General features: G+C 42.7%; 1 protein-coding gene across 1 annotated transcript; it reads left to right on the top strand.

Moving 5' to 3' along the window:
- Positions 1–3,649: 3,649 nt before the first annotated feature.
- camkvb (CaM kinase-like vesicle-associated b) lies at positions 3,650–18,717 on the top strand. The gene is made up of 10 exons (XM_078247367.1): positions 3,650–3,753; positions 3,876–4,007; positions 12,389–12,463; positions 13,329–13,467; positions 15,295–15,415; positions 15,537–15,612; positions 15,838–15,974; positions 16,135–16,213; positions 18,145–18,232; positions 18,340–18,717. The coding sequence occupies exons 1-10, from the start codon at positions 3,659–3,661 to the stop codon at positions 18,715–18,717; spliced, it is 1,320 nt and encodes a 439-aa protein (XP_078103493.1). The 5' UTR covers positions 3,650–3,658.
- The last annotated feature ends 1,940 nt before the right edge of the window (positions 18,718–20,657 follow it).

The following is a 20,657-nucleotide window of genomic DNA, read 5'->3' as shown; positions in this document are numbered from 1 at the left end:
TTCGGCGTGGTCTTTAAAACATTAGCAAACCTCTTTCTAGCACGTGTATTAACAGGGAGAGCCTAACCTGTCAGCTGTGTTGTATTAACAGGGAGAGCCTAACCTGTCAGCTGTGTTGTATTAACAGGGAGAGCCTAACCTGTCAGCTGTGTTGTATTAACAGGGAGAGCCTAACCTGTCAGCTGTGTTGTATTAACAGGGAGAGCCTAACCTGTCAGCTGTGTTGTATTAACAGGGAGAGCCTAACCTGTCAGCTGTGTTGTATTAACAGGGAGAGCCTAACCTGTCAGCTGTGTTGTATTAACAGGGAGAGCCTAACCTGTCAGCTGTGTTGTCGATGCCTCGAGAGAACAAAGGAAGCGTCTCAGAGCTTGCCCTAAAGCAGTATCTCTGGCCGTATATGTGTATGACGTCACTGACATTTTAAAACGGCTTTTTAGAACAAAAAAGCCACTTTAAAAAAATCTAATATCCAGCAGTGTGTATCTTCTGTTGTTGTCAATAGAAAACATATAGTTTGTACATAACTGAGGCTCAGCACTGCTTAGGTTTACTTCAGTAAATCTGTAATGGCCTGCAGTCAACACAAGTGTGATGCATTGGGTCTGATCTTCACTGTGCATCCTCATTTAGTAGCTGCCGAGCCAGAGGGGGAGCATGGGGGAAGGGGTGAAAAACGGACAGAGACAGAGTCAAACAGTAAATTATAGATTTTAAAAAACAAGGAACCACTTCTCCATCTCTGAGGAATTTCAAGGTGGGATTAATGAAACGACTGCTCACTCACATACGTAAAGGCTTACCATACCAAACAGATACAAGCCATTTCCCCAAGGCGTAGCCCAACATCATACCACAGCAGCAGGTAAAGAAATCCCCATGTACTGCTGTGTTTCAAAGTCTTGACACAGTGCACATAAGTGCAGCATTTAGCCTGATCCTAAGCTTCGCCCAGACACAAGCGCTACAAGAGTTCCTCATCGATTTCAACAGACACAACAAAAACCGAATTTGCTCGACTGCTCGCCTGGCTGGAGGAGGTGCTGAGCTTGCCTAATAAGCCAAAAATCTTTATCACTATCCATCTTCCATCCTGTAAATCTTCACTGCATCTGCAAAAATAAATCTGTGGTGATACCAAGCTGGCAGACCCAGGTCACACACTGGGCCATAAAGCATCACACGCCATCGATTGGTGCTCTCAAAGGGCAGATAACAGTCAGAAAATGGGGTGATAATGCTTGAATGTTGCTGATGGTGGTCAGTCCAAATAGGTCCATTATGCAGCCTCTGTTATATGATACCGCCACCTGCTCTTTCCACTTGAAATGCTTCACAAATTCTTCATCCATTAGAGGAAGTTACACTTTTTAAAATGGCAGTGGCTGTCAGAGATACTTTGTCTCTTTTGATCTTTGATGAACTAATCTGGCTTTGGATCTCTGTGAATGTTCATGTCCCCATAGTCTGCCTTTTATTTTACAGTTTCATCATGAACCTGTAAAATAAAGGGCTCCACTGAGTGGGCTCAGAAAGCTTTTCCAAAACCACAAAGGCTTTGTTTATCAGATGGATGTCTTCATTAGATGTATTAGATTTCCTCATCATCAGCATCGCTCTTTCACTCTCTTTTTTTCTAATCTATTTTACCTCTCCACAATGCAACAACTCTCTTGTGCACTGTTATAGCTAGCTACTTGCTGAATATAAATGTTTTCTAGCGTAATATAGATTTTCCCTACATGCTACGTAATGCCTTTCTTCTGTCAAACTCACTCAGAATTACTTCCATTTAAGCCACTGGCCCTGCAGAATTTTTCTTTCTTTTTTGCAGCATAACTTTACTGAGCCAAAGCACAGAGATACATTTACACATGGGCGTAAATTTCATCTAACACATGGGGGGACAATAAACATTATGGGCCCTGGTGCAGCGCGGCGCAAAGCCTGACGCAAGTGTCTTTGCTATTTTAAGACCGTCCAGCGCACACGTCGTTTAAATAGCAAATGCACCTGCGCCCATCTTTGCGCCCATGCACGCCCGTGCATTCTTGGCGTATTGCTATCTTGAGGCAGTGGGAAGTGATCGCGCCATTGACCAACAAAAACCTGGTCTAAAGTCAATAGCGCAGCATTTCATTGTTATTTTAACAGCTCAGTGCAGAACCTCATTTACATCAGATTACAAGTCTGTTCGTGGAGCTACAGTGAACGGATTGACCTTCTTACACATAACTCTATATTTCTATGTTGGCTGCTCTCATTTACATCACCTAGACCGCAGATTGATCTTGTATGGCTCAGAAAAAAAAAAAAACTATCCTTTATTTATCTTAAGAAATCTTGCAGCACAATCATTTTTCAGCACTGCCCTGCTTTACTTTCAAGCAGCTTTGCATACAGAATATTCACACCAGTTCAAAACTAGTCAGTAAGGCTGTAGTGCTGTGTTGAAAATGATTTTGAAAATAGCTATGCAACAGCCACCATGAAATGCAATACTACATGTAACAACTCTACTCCCTAACACCGCCCCACATCCAAAATCTAATGCGTAGCTATTGAGCCTGCCTACATAGCCGCCCGCCACAGTTGTTTGGAGAGCACTTTTCAACTGTATTACTGTTCACGTGTTTTGCTAAGTACATGTCTTGGTCATACAAAATAAAGGGGTTAATTTAAGGGATTTTTAAAAATCAAAATTCATTTGAAAAAAGATATTGGCTGATATATTGTTATCAGATGTTCCAACTCTCAAAAACATAAAGCATGTGGATGTTTCTATTGAGCTATAGACAAGATATTAGGTTTTAGCCAGACACATGCACACTTCCATTGTGCGCGCACACACACACACACACACACACACACACACCCCAACTCCACCTAAGATGACTATAAATTCTCAGTAAAAAGAATGTGCAGTAAAGTTGCGAAGGCTGGTTTCAAATTTCACTCCATGCGGCACACAGAAGTTGCAACACAATTAGGTGTTCACGTGTTGATGCAGAACTAGTAAAGTACTTTAAGTCCTGGGTTGATGTGCCTGTAATTGCTGGCTCCCATTCTTTATTGGAAATGCTTCACTTGTTGCTGTGGTTACCTCGCTGGGCTCTCCGACCATATTAACCTGCAACTTTCACCCCACAAAGAAACACTGGCACATTCAGTCCAGACTTCTGCTTTACTGCAAAAAACATTCCCCTTGATGTTTTATTACTTATATAAGTTAGATATCAGCATACAGACTGCAGTCCTTTATCAATGCAGGAAAGAAATGGCTATGTTACAAAAGCTATGTTACAGTAAGTGTAGTCTTGCATTGCCAGACCTATCTCCACAGCGCTGCGAAGTACAGAAAGTGAAACAATCCACTGCATTGATACTGCCCCTGGTGGATCTTTAGCTCTCACTTTTGAAATGCTTTCTCAGCATTACTGGAGGCATTTTTGTCTGAGGAAGGGCCCCATTTTTCGCTAAGTCATCATCCAGTGTAATATAATGGCACAGTGTGACGCCAAATTGAAGAGAAATCATCAACTAGGTGGGACGCCAGGACATAATACCCTGATAGATTGATGAATGTGTTATTATTCATTTCATTCTCTCCCTCTTCTGTCTCTCTTTGTGTTTCTCTCACCACAGGTCAGGAGTGGCCATGCCATTTGGCTGTTTAACAATCGGGGAAAAGAAGGATTATAGCAATCCTTCGGACGTGACAGATAAATATGACCTGGGTCAGATTGTTAAATCGTGAGTATCTCAACAGCTTCTTGACTTTTGAAAGATGCATCATCGCTTCTTGAGAAACCATCATGTCTGTGTTTATATCCCTGTAAATGAACCTTACATGCCATAAAAATTATTCTTTTCAGGGAGGAGTTCTGTGAGATATTCAGGGCCAAGGACAAAACTACAATGAAAATGTATACATGCAAAAAGTTCCTGAAAAAGGATGGAAGGAAAGTCCGCAAGGCCGCGAAAAATGAGATTGTCATCTTAAAGATGTAAGTTATTCATTGTGATTGTTTTCTGGTGTCTAAAATGATGTGTTAAATAGTGCATTAGTGATGAGACTGTCAATTCCCTTGCTTTTTTGTTTCTCTATTTCATCTTCTTAAATACTAATTTCACAGACAAAACAATTTTTGAAAAGAAAAACAACTTTTGATGCTTACTTTAATAAGAAAAGTCAAGTGAACCTTATTTTGCTGAGTGATCACAGCCACTGTTTCTAAAAACCTAATTTCTCTCAACTTCTCTCTGATGATCTGACTTCCAGGTAAAACCTACATTAGCATAACCTGGGCCTTATCAAACTATTTCTCACTGACAGCAGGCGAAGCAGTGGAGAAAGATGAATATGAATGTGTGATTTCCTTAAGCCTCTAAATATGAATTCATGTTCCTCTGAAAATTACACTTCAGACACCTCAATAACAGGGATGTGCCCTGCTCCTGGTCTAATCAGTGGGGGAGGGTTTGAGTGGAAATTCAAATATGACATTGTCAAAGGCTGGGAATAATTGCTGGCAAACAGTAAATGCAGTCTTGAATATAAAATGTTTGTATATAGGCATTACATAAGAAAAGGTGTTTATTCAATTATTAATCTTCCTACATATGTTTGTTATTTCTTGCTGTACTCCTGCAGTCATTGTACCAGCAATTTGGTTCCTTCTCAGTCAAGAGTTTTATACTGTTAATACCATTGATTTAAAGTCCCCCTCCAGTCAAAAATCAGTTTTGCTTATTGTTCTTGGATGTTGTGCAGAGTTTGACACAAGTGTCACGTTTCACTAGCGCGGAACCCAGAAGCAGACCAGGACAAGGTGAGTTGAATAAAAGGTGAGTATTTATTAAGAGACTTAAATGTGGAAGCAGGAGAATCCAGGTGACGGAGCAGGCAGTGGAGGTGAGTAGGTGGGAGGGAATGAGCAGATCCAATGTTTCTGAAGCAACAGATGACCAGGTAGAGGTGGAGTGAATATCCCAGGAGAGTAACTGCAGACAGAGGAAACGAAGGTAAGTTAATGAGCAAAAATAACAGAACAGCAAAACTATTAGTAAACTGAGGCTGATACGCAGGCACAACATACTGTTCATGGCTAACGATCCGGCAGGGAATGGATGTCAGGTCAGAGCTTAAGAAGTGGAGAGGTGATGATCAGGACCAGGTGTGCAGGTAGCTGATGAGATGCAGGTGTGGGTAGTTGAGATCTCCCACCTTGCTTTGTCACCAGGCAACCAAACTCAGGAAAACAGACTCCAGGACAGAATACAGGCAACTCAGGCAGAAAACAGACTCAGACAGCGGGATTCATGACAGTACCCCCCTCCGACGAACGCCACTGGGCAGACTACCCAGAGTGCCAGGATGGAGGCAGTAGAAGTCACAAAGGAGGTCATCAAGGATTTGACGCCGAGGAATCCAACTCCTCAGGACCATAACCCTCCCAGTCCACGAGATACTGGAAACCCGACCCCGCCGTCTGGAATCCATGATGCGGCGCACCATGTAGACAGGACCACCTCCGATCATCCGAGGAGGAGGAGGCAACAGAGAACAGGCTTGACGCAGGAGACATGAAAGGCGGGATGACTGAGCGTCTTGGGCAATTTGAGTCGAACCACAGCAGGATAAATGACCTTCTCCACCATAAACGGACCAATGAACTTAGGTGCCAGTTTTGACTGTCCACAGAGGAAGATCCCGTGTAGCCAGCCAGACCTCATCTCCGACAGCATAAGCGGGAGCTGGGATACGGCGACGATTAGCCTGGAGCGGATACCGGTCAGAAACTCTAAGGAGGGTCCTTCTGGCCCGATGCCAGGTCCGGTGGCAACGGTGAATGTGGGCTTGGACAGAGGGAACCGAGAGATCCTTTTTCTGAGAAGGGAACAAGGGAGGTTGGTAGCCGTAAAGGCACTGGAAGGGAGACATCCCAGTGGCAGATGTGGGGAGTGTATTATGGGCATACTCGACCCATGGCAACTGAGAGGCCCAAGAGGTGGGATTGGAGGAGACAAGGCAACGAAGCGTGGGCTCCATCTTCTGGTTGGCTCTCTCAGCCTGACCATTAGATTGGGGGTGAAATCCAGACATGAGCCTGACTGTAGCTCCAATGGCCAAACAGAAGGATTGCCAGACAGCTGAGGTAAACTGAGGACCACGGTTGGAAAATGTCACTGGGCAGACTGTGGACCCTGAACATTTCCCTAACAAGGATTTCAGACGTCTCAGTGGCAGAGGGAAGTTTGGAGATGGGCACAAAGTGGGCGAACTTGCTGAATCTGTCCACAATAGTCAGAATGACAGTGTTCCCATCAGAAGAGGGCAACCCAGTGACAAAGTCCAAGGCCAGATGCGACCATGGTCGCCGGGGAACAGGTAGGGGGTGAAGTCCAGAGCTGGGCCGATTGGTACTCTTATTCTGCGCACAAACTGGACAGGCAGCAACAAACCTCTGGGTATCTTCTCCCATGGCAGGCCACCAAAATCGTCTGCGTAGTAACGCCATAGTCCGAGCCACTAGTGAACAGCAGAACAGACAAACTCTGGCACAAACAACCGACCGGGTGGACCGTTACCGGGACCGGGCTGCGTCCGAAGGGCTACCATAACCTCCTCCTCAATCCTCCAAGTAACTGCTCCAACGACGATGTCCCAGGGAAGAATTGTCTCAGTCTTGGCCCCCACTCTCCTCCGTCTTGGGGAACATCCGGGACAAGGCGGCCGCCTTGCCGTTCTTTGAACAGGTCGGAAAGTCAGAAAAATGTAAACGTCCAAAAAACAAAGCCAACCTGGCCTGACGGGAGTTGAGACATCTAGCAGATTGCACGCAAGCAAGATTCTTGTGGTCAGTCCAGACAACGGTTGCTCCGCCCCCCCTCCAACCAGTGGCGCCACTCCTCCAAAAGGCGAGTTTAATAGCGAGAAGCTCCCGTTTCCCACATGTAATTTCTCTCCGCAGGGGAGAGTAGAAGGCACAGGGATGGAGTTTACCGTCAGTGGAGCTTCGCTGGGACAAGATGGCACCAACCCCCACATCAGATGCGTCCACTTCCACGACAAACTGACAGGAAGTGTCAGGTTGAGAGAACAGGGGCATTGGTGAATCGGCACTTCAATTCCAGGAATGCTCGGTCTGCCTCAGGATTCCAACAGAAGGTTCTGGTGCTAGAAGTCAAGACAGTTAATGGAGCGGCCACACGGCTGTAATCACGGATCAATCTACGATAGAAATTCGCAAACCCCAGGAACCTCTGGAGCTGCAATATCGTACCGGGCTGGTGTCCAATCAAGAACCGCCCTAACCTTCTCTTGGTCCATCTTAATCTCTCCCTTGGAGATGATGTATCCGAGGAAGGATGTGGTGTGGGCGTGAAAGTCCCACTTCTGCTTTCACAAACAGGCGGTTCTCCAATAATCGCTGCAGGACCTGCTTGACATGCTGGATGTGGCTGGAAAGCTCCTTGGAGAAAATGAGAATCATCCAGGTAAAACAAAAAAAAAAAAAAAAAAAACACGATCATCTCTGTCAGAACGTCAGTCACCATATTCTGGAACACTGCTGGAGCATTGGTCAGTCCAAACGGCATCACTTGGTATTCGAAATGTCCCATAGGTGTATTGAACCCCGTCAACCACTCGTCCCCCTCTCTGATACGGACCAGATGATACGCATTGTGTAAATCAAGCTTAGTGAACACAGTAACCTACAAGTAGTCGAAAGCAAGAGTTCAAGGGCAGGGGATACTTGTTCTTGACAGTGATATCATTCAAACCCCGATAATCAATACAAGGTCTAAGAAAGCCATCCTTTTTTACTCAAAAAAAGAATCCAGCTCCCAGGGGTGATGAGGGACGAATTAGACCGGCAGCTAGAGACTCAGTTATGTAGGTCGCGAAGCCATGGAGGCTTCGCGTTCAGGTCGAGAGATGCTGTATAAATGTTCCTTGGGATAGGCAGCTCCAGGGATCAGATTTATAGCACAGTCATATGGTCGGTGGGGAGGAAGTGACAGAGCCCTCTGCTTGCTGAACACTTCACCCAAGTCGTGATAGGTTTCAGGAACTAGGGACAAGTCTGGGGAAGCAGAATCAATGACCTGACTGGGAACATAATGAGAACAGTAAGTTTTAAGGCAGTAAGCATGACATTCAATACTTCAACTAGTTACCTTGCCAGTCACCCAATCGAACGTGGGATTGTGTTCCCTCAGCCAAGGGTAACCAAGAACCAGGGGGGCACAGGGAGATGGCAGAATGAAGAAGGACATGAGCTCTGAATGATTACCTGACAGTGGCATTTTAACAGGTTCAGTTGGAGATGTAATGCCCCGGGTTACCACAGTAGAGGCAGTTGTTGGTCTCACGTCTACGTTGGCGCTCCTCCTTGGTTAACCCGTGCCGCCCCACTTGCATGGGTTCAGGATCAGAAGGCAGAAACGCTCCTTTAATCTTGTGTGGTGAAGAATGATCAGCTCGTTCTGTTCTATTCCCCGACTTGGATGGTAACAGAGTAGATGATAAGTTGGAAGAACCCCATCGCTTCTCCCTCCTCTCGGAATCCGTTATCCACCCGAATAGATAACGCTCCAGGTCCAGGTCCAGGTCACTAGGCTCAGGATAAGAAATCAGTTCATCTTTAAGTTGCTCCGACAACCCCTGATAAAAAGCCGCTTTTAGTGATGCCTCATTCCACCCACTCTCCACAGCCAATGTTCTGAATTCAAGTACAAACTCTGCAAGCTCCTTGGCGAAGAGAATGAACAGATGATTAGCTGCGTCCTTACCTCGGACTGGATGGTCAAACAGCTTCCCCATCTCTGCCGTGAACTCCTGGTAAGACGCCATACAGGTGTCCTGTCATTGCCATAAGGCTGAAGCCCAATCCAGAGCTCTTCCACACAGCAGTTCAATTACAAAGGCTATCCTGGCCTTGTCTGTGGCGTAAGAGTTGGGCTGCAGGTCAAAAACTAATCCACACTGCATGAGAAATGGACGACATCTTGCCAAATCCCCCTCGTACTTATCTGGTGTCGGAAGTTTGGATGAGGGGGGTGAAAACAGGTGGTGGATTATCAGCCGACAAACTGAGCTGAGCCTGGATACTCATCAGACTGGCAGAAAGGTTCCGAACTGAAGACGCCATCTCCTTTAGCGCCGTGCTGTGTTGTCCCAACATATTCCCTTGTTGGGAAATGACATGGTGAGTCCAGGTCCGCTGGGTTCATCTTTGGCCGGATCGCTCTGTCAAGTTTCACTAGAGCGGAACCCAGAAGCAGACCAGGACAAGGTGAGTTGAGTATTTATTAAGAGACTTAAATGTGGAAGCAGGAGAATCCAGGTGACGGAGCAGGCAGTGGAGGTGAGTAGGTGGGAGGGAATGAGCAGATCCAATGTTGTTTCTGAAGCAACAGATGACCAGGCAGAGTGAATATCCCGGGAGAGTAACTGCAGAGAGAGGAAACGAAGGTAAGTGCACAACGAGCAAAAATAACAGAACTAACTATTAGTAAACTGAGGCTGATACGCAGGCACAACATACTGTGCATGGCTAACAATCCGGCAGGGAATGGATGTCAGGTCAGAGCTTAAGAAGTGGCGAGGTGACGATCAGGACTAGGTGTGCAGGTAGCTGATGAGATGCAGGTGTGGGTAGTTGAGAGATCTCCCGCCTTGCTTTGTCGCCAGGCAACCAAACACGGTGCGTTCAGGAAACTCAGGAAAACAGAGTCCAGGACAGAATACAGGCAACTCAGGCAGAAAACAGACTCAGACAGCGGGATTCATGACAACAAGGCTGTTTTCATATTCATCTGCTGAGGGGGAAACATTTCTCTGAGCTCTATTTAAATCAGAATGTTTTTTTACCTTTATGTATCCAGGTAAGTCGATTGAGAACAATTTCTCATTTGCAACGACGACCTGTCACATTCACACAGTTCCACATTCATACCTGGAAGCTGCCCAGTACAACCACAGTCTGATCTGCCGGCCACTGAGCAGCTCCACTGGAGCAGTTGGGGTTAAGGGCCTTGCTCAAGGGCACCTCAGTGGTGGTAATGAGGGAGGGACAAGCGCTGGGACATATTTAAATACATAAAAGTACTCAACAAATAAATTATTTGCTTCATGTTTTTTCCACAAAAAAATTAAATTACCTCATTAAAAAAAATCTTCACATTACATGTAATCGTTCTCAGGGACAAGCACTGCTCTTTTCACTTTCCCACCCAGATTTTATCCTGCCAGTCTAGGGATTGAAACAGCAATCTCCCAGTCACAAGCTCACTTCATTAACCCCCTAGGACACTACTGCCCTATATATGCATGTATATTCATAGATTCTAGATTTGTTAATGACTGAGAAGGAGTACATGTAATTTGAAGAGTTCTTTAGGCAAATTATTTATTTGTTGAGTATTTTTATATATTTAAATATGTCTGTAGGGGATCTGTAATTGTGTGCAAAAATGTTTTTATATTGGCAATACCGAAATTAACAGACCAATCCTATGGAAGGAAAGAAAAAAAGAGTGTTTGACAGAAGTGTTGGCAAATGGCTGCAGTGCAGTCACACTTTATGTCATTACAACAGGTGGTTGCAGATAATAACCCCTGATTGGGTTTAGAGAAATACCATATCATTGTCGGTGTTGTCATGTAACAGTAACAAAGTACAAATACTGTGTTACTGTACTTAAGTAGAATTTTCACGTATCTGTACTTTACTACGTTATTTATATTTCTGGAAACTCTTATTTTTACTCCTCTACATTTCCCCTAAGCATCTTCGTTACTCGTTACTAGCAAGAAATGTTTTTGCACGTTGGAGTGAAAGATTCTTAAAAAAAATATAATAATTCTGTTGTTTGAATTTGATGTTCAAGAAGGATGTTGAAACCCTGACTATTATGCTTTACTATGAGGAAGTTTTGAATCAAAGTTTTTATTTACTTTTACTTCTAATAATAAGTACATTTAATATCAGAAAATTACTTTTGATACTTAAGTACAGTAAATATCAGATACTTTAAGATTTTAACTCAAGTAATATTCTAAAAGGTCATTTTCTGGTAAGATACTTTATACAAGACTGATCATTGTCCACATGCAGTTGTGGTAAGCCAAACTACTGCATGTCCAAAGTCTCTCCCCATTTGCTATCTGCTAGACACCATTCACTTTCTGCCTTTTTATTTTAGTGTATGAATTTTGTTGAAAGGACGTGCACTTTTTTTGCTGGAAACCCCATTTTGTGAAGGTTTTCCTTGCTTCTCATGTAAAGTAACTGACATGTAAATTACAGTTATGTAATATTTAACACTGCAGCTGTCAGTGGTGACGCAAAATTTAACTGATGCATAAATGACCCAAACCTGAATTTTCCATTCACTAACTGACCTATTGAGTCTTCTACATTGAGGAAGCCATATCCTGCACAGCTTTATAGTGCGTTCCATTTGTACTCAGAACTAGGATTTTCCGAGGTCAAAGTCGGAAACGTGCCCTCTGGAGCTCGGGCAACCACCGAGTACCCCGAGCTAAAAATCCAACATGGCTGCTCAGTGCATCAACAGTTGTGAAAGCTGTAGTAACGTACAGTTATAAGCACTTCTGTGTTATTTGTGTCGTACACGCAGCGCTGTCCATATTCTATCAGTGGACAATATTGTTATGCTGTTCGTATGCAGAAAAACAGCGTAATGCGTTGTTATAAACTGGCATTGCTAACAATGGCTAACCTGGCTAGAGCTGAAATTAAAACAATGAAAATCCGACTTGTAAATGGAACGCATTCAACTCGGATGTGACGTCATTCCCAGCTTCGGCTTCCGAGTTCCGAGGTAAATGAAACGCACTATTAGTCCTTTTGGACCCTCTTCCACATTCAGTGAAATTTAAGAAATGGTATCTTAAAGGCAACAGCAGTAATTTGCCAACTTCCTGGGGGTTGACAGACAGGAACAAAACTCTGTAGCCTTAAATATTCTTCCCTTGTTTCACTGTTACGTTTCTGAGCTGGTGCTGTGGTTGTCAAAGGCACAGTCAGCTGCTCAGCACCATGCTGCTGCATGGTTGCTTTTATGCCCATGTGCACTAGATTACACACACACACACACACACACACACACACACACACACACACACACACACACATACAGTATAAGTCAGTGATGTGAAGTAAAGTTAACTGATAATGCTCCCTCTGTCTCATTGACGACTATAGTGTGTTATTTATGAGCATTAAAGCAGGTCTTTACATTATTCCTCCAACTGAATGACTGATGCAGACATCATCTCCTATGTGATTCCTGACATCACTCTCTCTCTTTGTGTTCCTCTCTGTGTTTTGTGCTTTGTGACGCATCTCCTCAGGGTGAAGCATCACAACATTCTCCAACTGGTGGACGTCTTCGAGACCAAAAAAGAGTACTTCCTCTTCCTTGAACTGTGAGTGTAGATGTCTGATGAGCAGGGGAAAAAAGCTCTCTGCATGTCTTTGTGGTAGCTTGGGCCTGCTGCACTGTACTGTATGTGTTGATTATACACTCGTGGGGAATGAGCTGTTGTAGCCTGAGGCCCTCTACGTAGATATGAGAACAGCGCTGAACTCCACTCATTTGGTATTCAGATATGAATGCTTGCTAGCTGCTCCATTCTCATCAGCATGTGTTTTTGGGGATTTTGATGCATTTCCATGGATATTCTAAATGCGCGATACTCATCTTGTCCTTCGGGGACATTAGATTTGCGAGTTTAGGAATTCTGGTTAGAAAGAAAATGATCAAACACAAAAGAAACATCTATGGGGAAACCATTTGCCTTTAATAGGTGGGTGTTGTGTAATTTTGTCAACAACGGTTATACTTGGAAAAATGTAATTAACAGTTCACTATAAATACACAATGTAGGAGGTTTCTATATTTCTATATATTTAGTTTCTATAAATAGCTGACAATAAAGATTAGATGGACACATGGGAAGAATGGGGAATGACAGAAAGGTTACCAGTCAGATTTTAAATGATAACATTGCAGTTACACAGTGCAAATCAGCCAATGCTGAGAGAAAATCACATTCATTACTTTCAACAACAAACATGTAGCGCATGTGGCTGGGTTGGGTCAGTGGTAGAGCAGGTGCACATATACTCAGAGGTTTATGCCTCAATGCAGAGGTCCAGGGTTCAAATCTGACCTGTGAGGGTTTCTTGCATGTCTTCCCCCTTTCTCATCTAGCTGTCCTGTCAAAAATTAAAGGCTGAAAAGCCAAAAAAAAACCATGTAATGCATTACAGGCCTTCCTTTTCCCACAGTGCAACAGGCAGAGAGGTATTTGACTGGATCCTGGACCAAGGCTACTACTCAGAGCGAGACACCAGCAACGTGGTGCGCCAGGTGCTGGAGGCTGTCGCCTACCTCCACTCCCTGCACATCGTTCACAGAAACCTCAAGGTAACACGCTATGTAGTGCAGGACTTGTAGGCCGAAGTAAACAAGACGCTGATACTGTGGAGGCATCACACTGTTAACCCAAGCAATACAACTGTAATCCATGTAAATTATTTCACTTTTACCAAAAAACATTGTCCAGATATTTCTGTAGAATCATTTATATGTTGAAAATATAGTGATCAAATGTTATTGAAATAAAGCTGCAAATCTGGCATTTAAAAAAAGAAAATGAGTCCAGTAATTTAGTCTATGTAGTAGCTAGATGTCTGCAAACAATCTAAACCACTCTGTGATGTTCAGTGCTGTTATAAGCTGCTCTAACAATAAATCCCAACTTTTGAAAAATAAAAAAAACAGACAGTAGTATCCACAAGCATCTGCCCCATCAAATTCATTTCACTTTAATTCAACCAAGTGACCTGCCAGTACATGGGGCTGACAGTCTAGATCAGCAGAGCAATGCTGGTGTCACGCCATGATCGTCAGCGTGTGACCTGTACCAACAGCTTTTTTAATTTCATGTGTTTTACATTTTCATTAAACAATGTGCTTCATCTGATTATAATGCAAGAAATTATGGACTGCAGGTTTGATAATTTAAGATCATGAACTAGCAGATGATGTCCGCCATGGATCACACAGCACTATTCAGTAAAGTTCGGACAGAAGCGCTACGTTAATGTTATTTTTAGCCATGATCTAGCTGAACTCATTTTAATGTTTTCAATTATTAGATGGATTTCCATGAAATCATATACAGATATTAATGGTATATATATATATATGTATATATATATATTCTGTCTGACGCACTGGGCAGGGTGCACTGACTGTGTTCTGCGCCATGCCACAGGGTTCATGTAAATACAGCCCTTAAAGCTTTAGTGCGGAACTTATTTATAATAATGAATATCTGTTACGTTCAAGTCATTGCCAAATGAGTTGATACAAAGCTAAATAAGACTATCAGCTCCACACAACTCTCTCTGTATTTCTCAGCATGGCTGTGTTTAGAAATTGGTGTCATCCGGCGACTTTCGCGCGCAGAAACTCAAGTGAAGATAATCACCTCTTCTGAAGAGTCCATGTTTTTTTAATCCTTCGTGTCCTCCTTGGCTACTAGCAACTGTGTGGAGGAAGGGTGGCGGTGAAGCGCGAACACGGAAGGTTTGTGTCATGTGGATGCACTGACAGAATTGTTGTCATTACTTAGAATTCCTCATGGGGGCGACAGAAACTAAATATGCGTTTAGAGAGTGACACCACGCTGGGAAAAGAAGAAGCATTTTAATGGAGAGTGTGGAAACACACGAGAGATCATTTTGTCAAAGCTAAAAAAATGGCTTCATGGAAAGAGTGTTCTTAACAGTGTTACAGACAGACAGTCATTTTGATTTGGAGATCAACGACAGTCACTGATGCTTTAGTTTGTCGTATACAAATTCAAGACGACAAATGAGAAATAGAAGAGAAGGTGGTTGCGTCATTACTATTCATAGCAAAAGCTGGATTAGCTTCTCCACATTGATACCTTTTAAATCTCCTTGTATGGGACTGTCAGCTTAAATGAAATCAATGCAAAGTGGAAATGTGTCAAACTTGGTTGAGGCATTTAGCTTTAGTCCAATCATTAAAAAAATCCCAAAATGAAATGACACAAAGTGCACAGGATAATTTATCTTTTAGATGTTTTCAGATGTTTGAAAATCTCTCAACTGATATTCGACCTCTTAAATGTTCACTAGATGCTTAACTATGAAAATGAAAGAAATTAATAATGAATATTACGTTTAAGTGTTGTCATTGTAATATGCAATTCCTTTGTAGTTGGAGAACTTGGTTTACTACAATCGCCTGAAGCACTCTAAAATAGTCATCAGTGACTTCCATCTTGCCAAGCTGGAGAACGGACTAATCAAAGACCCCTGTGGGACACCAGAGTACCTGGGTGAGTATACATATAAGTTTACCAAGTAACTAATAAGACATTGTAGAGTATGCAATGTGGCAGCCTTTTGTGGCTTTCGAACTCACAGAGATTTTGCTGATGTTTCTCTTCTCTTGTGCAGCTCCAGAGGTGGTTGGCAGACAGCGTTATGGCAGGCCCGTGGACTGCTGGGCAACAGGTGTCATCATGTACATACTGTAAGTTGTGACATTTAAGATAAAGAGAGCAGATTATTATTCTCAACATAAGACAGGGATTCTTTTTCTAAAGCTCTAAACCTTATTTAAAGTCTCTGGGTGGCCGCAGACTTGATATTGGTAAAGATGATGCATTACGTGGTATTATACATCAGGCCTCGTTTAAATATGGTATGTAGAGTTTTTTTTTACTCCAGATGCTATTTGTTTTCTTTGCTACCTCAGGCTGTCAGGCAACCCTCCTTTCTACGATGAAACTGACGACGATGATTTTGAAAATCATGACAAGAACCTGTTCCGAAAGATCCTGGCAGGCGATTATGAGTTTGACTCTCCGTACTGGGATGAAATCTCAGATTCAGGTACTTTCTACTTTCTAACACTGTGAAGGAACACAATGACAGCTTGCTGGGTTAACATTTCAAATTCAAAACAGTTTCTCCTTTCTAACCCATAGAGTGGCCAAACACATGTCATCAGGAGAACAACCCCCCCTTTTTTTCTGTGTTTTCTCTCTGACAGCTAAGAGTCTGGTTGCTCTGTTGATGGAGGTGGATCAAGACCAGAGACTGACAGCACAGGAAGCTATAAACCATGAATGGTAGGCAGCAGAGCGTATATATATTGTGCAGACCATTTAAACCAGTGTGAGCAGTGTGCTCAGAAGAGCTACAAGAGCAGACTTTCTTTCTTGTTTAATGTGTCCCTTAAAATCACATTGAGAAACTTCATAGTTTACTTTAAAAGGCTAATCACTGTCCTTAATAAGTGCTCAGCATTCATTAATTTATTAATATTGATGCTTTACTCAAAATAAACCAAAGCTGCTTGTCACATAAGCAGTGTGGCTCTAGAGATAGCAATGTCTGATCTACTGAATGTCTGAACTACACAGAGATTCATCATTTCCCAGACATTGTATTCTACTGACCAGCAGGTTGACATGTTCTGATTACTATTGAAATGTCCTGATGAATATTGGATGGATTTCCATTATATTTGGTACAGAAATCCATGTTCCCCACAGGGTCATTTGCAATAACTGAAATGATTTATTGAAAATGATATCTTTTTGACTTTTTACCTAGTGCCATCATCAGGTCAACATTTCACTTTGTCCGATACTTTGATTTATGGCCAAAGAAAAAACAAACAAACAACAACCATAAAATACAATCAGTGTTTAGTGCTTACTTTCATCACCAACTGGCGCCGTCAGGCACCGCCACCAAGAGCCTGGGTCTGGCCGAGGTTTCTTCCTAAAAGGGAGTTTTTCCTCGTCACTGTCGCACTATGCTTGCTCTTGAGGCAATCACTGTAATAGTTGGGGCTTTGTAAATTACAGTGTGGTCTAGACCTACTCTATCTGTAAAGTGTCTCGAGATAACTCTTGTTATGATTTGATACTATAAATTGAATTGAATTTCACATCTTAGAATACTAACACACTTAAACCTGGAATAACGGGTTTTTCTAGCCACTTGGGGGGCAGTGGAAACATTGACATACCATCACCTTTGTAAGTTGCTATGGCGAAGTTCTTAGCAAACAGTTGCGTATTTACACATCCAGCAGCTAGGAGCAACATTATCGTTCATTAGAGTCATGTTTATGGCCCCCTGGTGACTCTCTTTTTGCTCTGTTTTTGGTTTCTACCAACTCTTGATGGAAATATCTTGCTCTTTAGCTGCTAAATGCTCCGCTATGTTCAAGTTAGCTAGTTACTAACTGTGTCTGCAGTTTGGTGCTCCGTAAAGCCAAAGGAATCTGAAGATTCAGCTGATATTTCTCTTGAGGTTCACCGTTAACCCCTTTCACATTGTCAGTGTTTTCACATTGTCATTTAATATAATGCTATTATACAACTATTCATTTTAGCTGTTTTAATGGAGAAACATGGTAAACATTATACATGCTAAACATCAGCATGTTAACCTTGTTATTGTGACTATGTTAGCAGGCTGATGTTAATCTTAGTGTAACCACAATAATGCACTCTGGAGTATCCTAGTATAGAAAATTATTTTTCCAAAGGAAATTTTCCTTTGGAAAAATGATTTTCTATACTAGGATACTCCAGAGTGCATTATTGTGGTTACACTAAGATTAACATCACACCTCATTATCTCTTGTTTGTTTTTTGGTCGTTGTTCAACTTGCAACTGCAAGACATTTAACTTTTGTTTTTTAAATCTTAATTATATCATTATTATTATTATGAGTATTATTGTATTACAAAGGCATGTATTAATCCTTTCGTCAGTTCGACTGTTGGCCCTGCTTAGATGTGTCTGACAGAGGCACTACACATTTTGAGCACAAATCAGTTGTCACAGGGACAAACACTAGGAGAAAAAGGTCCAACCAAGCTTAAAAAATAATCCTTAATGGTAAAAAAGTTCCTGCTAAAGTTTGCCAGTCAACAAAATGAACAACAGATTGAGTAATGTGTGCTGCAGCCTGTGGCATGCAAAGATAAGGGAAGCATGAAGCGCCGTTGTGAAACTGTGCTTTTCCCATTTTCTACAACAGGATCTCTGGCGGTGCAGCTTCAGATAAGAACATCAAGGAAAATGTGTGTGCACAAATAGAGAAGAACTTTGCCAGAGCTAAATGGAAGGTAAGCCCTTCTGCTCGCTCTTCCAGGAAGGTCTTCTCATTGATGTTCTCTGAGCAAGTTTTCAGGTTACAGCACCTATTTGAGTTTGTTCTCCCCTCCTTCTACAGAAAGCTGTGCGGGTCACCACCATCATGAAGAGACTGCGAGCCCCCGAGCAGAGTGACTCGAGGGCAACCAGCCCTGCAGCCGGTGCCCCTGCAGCCGGTGCCCCAGCAGACGCTGCCGCTCCCCAGGCTGCCACCGATCCCTCTGCACCCTCATCTGACACAACACCTGAGGGAGCGCCCGCTGCCGTCACAGAGCTACCTGCTGGAGCGGAGATAAGTCAACCGGCGCCAGAGGCTACAGCCGAGGAGGCAGCCTCAGCCGAGGCGCCACAAGAACCGAGCCCAGCGCCGCAGGAGGCCGAGCCCACATCGCGTTGCAATGGAGAAGCTTCGGCTGCTCTCCACGCAGCCACTGAGGCAGGGGATGAGCAGGGTTAGACCCCCCCCACACACACACACACACACCCCTTCCTGCGTGACCTCTGCTGTCCCCACCAACTCCTGCACACTGTACATTACCTGCTAGCATGGTGACACTGACTCTGCTTCTCTCTCACTTGCAGCATTAGTATCATCTCATGGAGGCTATGTGCTACCTTTCCCGAGTGCTCTGCTGCATTGGCTTTCTTTCTACATTTATTGTGTCTTTTTTCCTTGACCCTCCGGTGTTTTATGTCAGGTTATATAAACCAAGTCTATCTCCGCACATTTGAGTTTAAGGGGCAAAAAAAAACAGATTTGCTGTCGAGCTGTGGCTTGCAGCTAAAGTCTTCTTTCTTATTCTTCTCTTAGCGATAAGAGAATATAGGAAGACATAATTGTGCTGAAAACGGCTTTGATTCCTTTTTAATGAGCCAACTTGGGAAACTTCCCTCTGCCAGTCTTGCAGTTACAGTATTTGTTCTTAGAATCAATGGAAAGTTTTGCTTCTGAAATGTTGACCTTGTACCGTGATACTCAGTAAGTGCTGGTCCTCACACATGACGAAGATCACATATTCCTTTCACAGGGAAAATATGCTTATCTTTCTTATTTGTTCTTGTCTACACTAACCAGTTATTGTACGTTAAACAATGCTGAGATTGGTGACTGGGAGTTATTATGCCCAGTACTGTATTTTTAAGTAGGCAGCTTCACACATAAGCACACACACAAACACTATGTTCCTTTGCTTACTTCCTGCTCAGGAAAGAACCTCATAGCTGTAAGTGTAAAGATTCTGTATATAGAGACCTTTGTAGAAGTAGCCAAAACAGCATGCATTCTCACTTTTTGCTGTTCGTTTTACATTTACAGCCACTTGGTGGATAAAGATGTGCTACTGCCAAACTTCATCTTATTGCAGTAAACAGCACCCTCGTCTCTTGCCACAAGCCATGCTGAGTCTGTTTTTTTAAAAAGCACTATACATTATGCTGTCTATTACCACTGTTCATTTAGCACCCCTGCTGTCAATGTAAGTAATATGAAAAAAAAAAAAAAAAAAAAAAAAAAAACAGTCTTCATTACATAGCAGTTCTATGCATCCAAATTAATTTGTAGCTTTTCATTTTTAGAAACTCCATGACATATTTATTCATCATGTGACAATAAGTGTTTTTTTTTCTTGGTCTTCTTGTATCTGCTTTGATTTAATCATGTCCTTCGTCTTAGGTTATTGACTCAAAATGCCACATATGTCTTAGTGTTTGGTTGTAACTGTAAAACAAAATGTGCATTAACTGACCACATGCGGCGTTTTAGGGAAGAGATGAATCGTTTTGACTTTGTGGTAACTAGGGTCACCTTCACCAACTCAGCTTTGTTGAGTTGGTATATATATTTATATATATATATTATATGAAGAATATGTTTGACATTTCTGAACTTATTGTCTATTTATTTGGATTTTGTTATTGCCATATTTCTTTTTGTTGTTGGTTTTTGACTCTTTCAGTCATGTGTTGATTCCATAGATGTTTCTCCTTATACTTGATAAACAGTAATAACAATCTTTCCTTTCTTGTCACTGGTCCCCTCGAGCATTAATAATGAGCTACAGAAAAAGTTCTCTGTAATCACTCTAGAGGAAATTGAGCAATATTTGAATGGCTGCAGAAACTGTGATTCCTGGTGTCCTTTCGATACAGTCGATGTACCTGTAAGTAGAAGTCTATAGTCCTTGCCAGCTGTGTGTGTGTGTGTGTGTGTGTGTGTGTGTGTGTGTGTGTGTGTGTGTGTGTGTGTGTGTGTGTGTGTGTGTGTGTGGGGGGGGGGTCTCAATAAGACCATATTTGCTCTTCTGGCCTGTCAGTCCTCACATGATTTCCATGTCCTAACCAAACGGAACTATGGGTTTTCATTAAAACAGCAGCCACATTGTCAATACGATTGTTAGA

Source organism: Sander vitreus, chromosome 4, assembly GCF_031162955.1.
Source record: "Sander vitreus isolate 19-12246 chromosome 4, sanVit1, whole genome shotgun sequence".
Lineage (NCBI taxonomy): Eukaryota > Metazoa > Chordata > Actinopteri > Perciformes > Percidae > Sander > Sander vitreus.
This window is presented reverse-complemented; position numbering and strand designations above follow the sequence as displayed.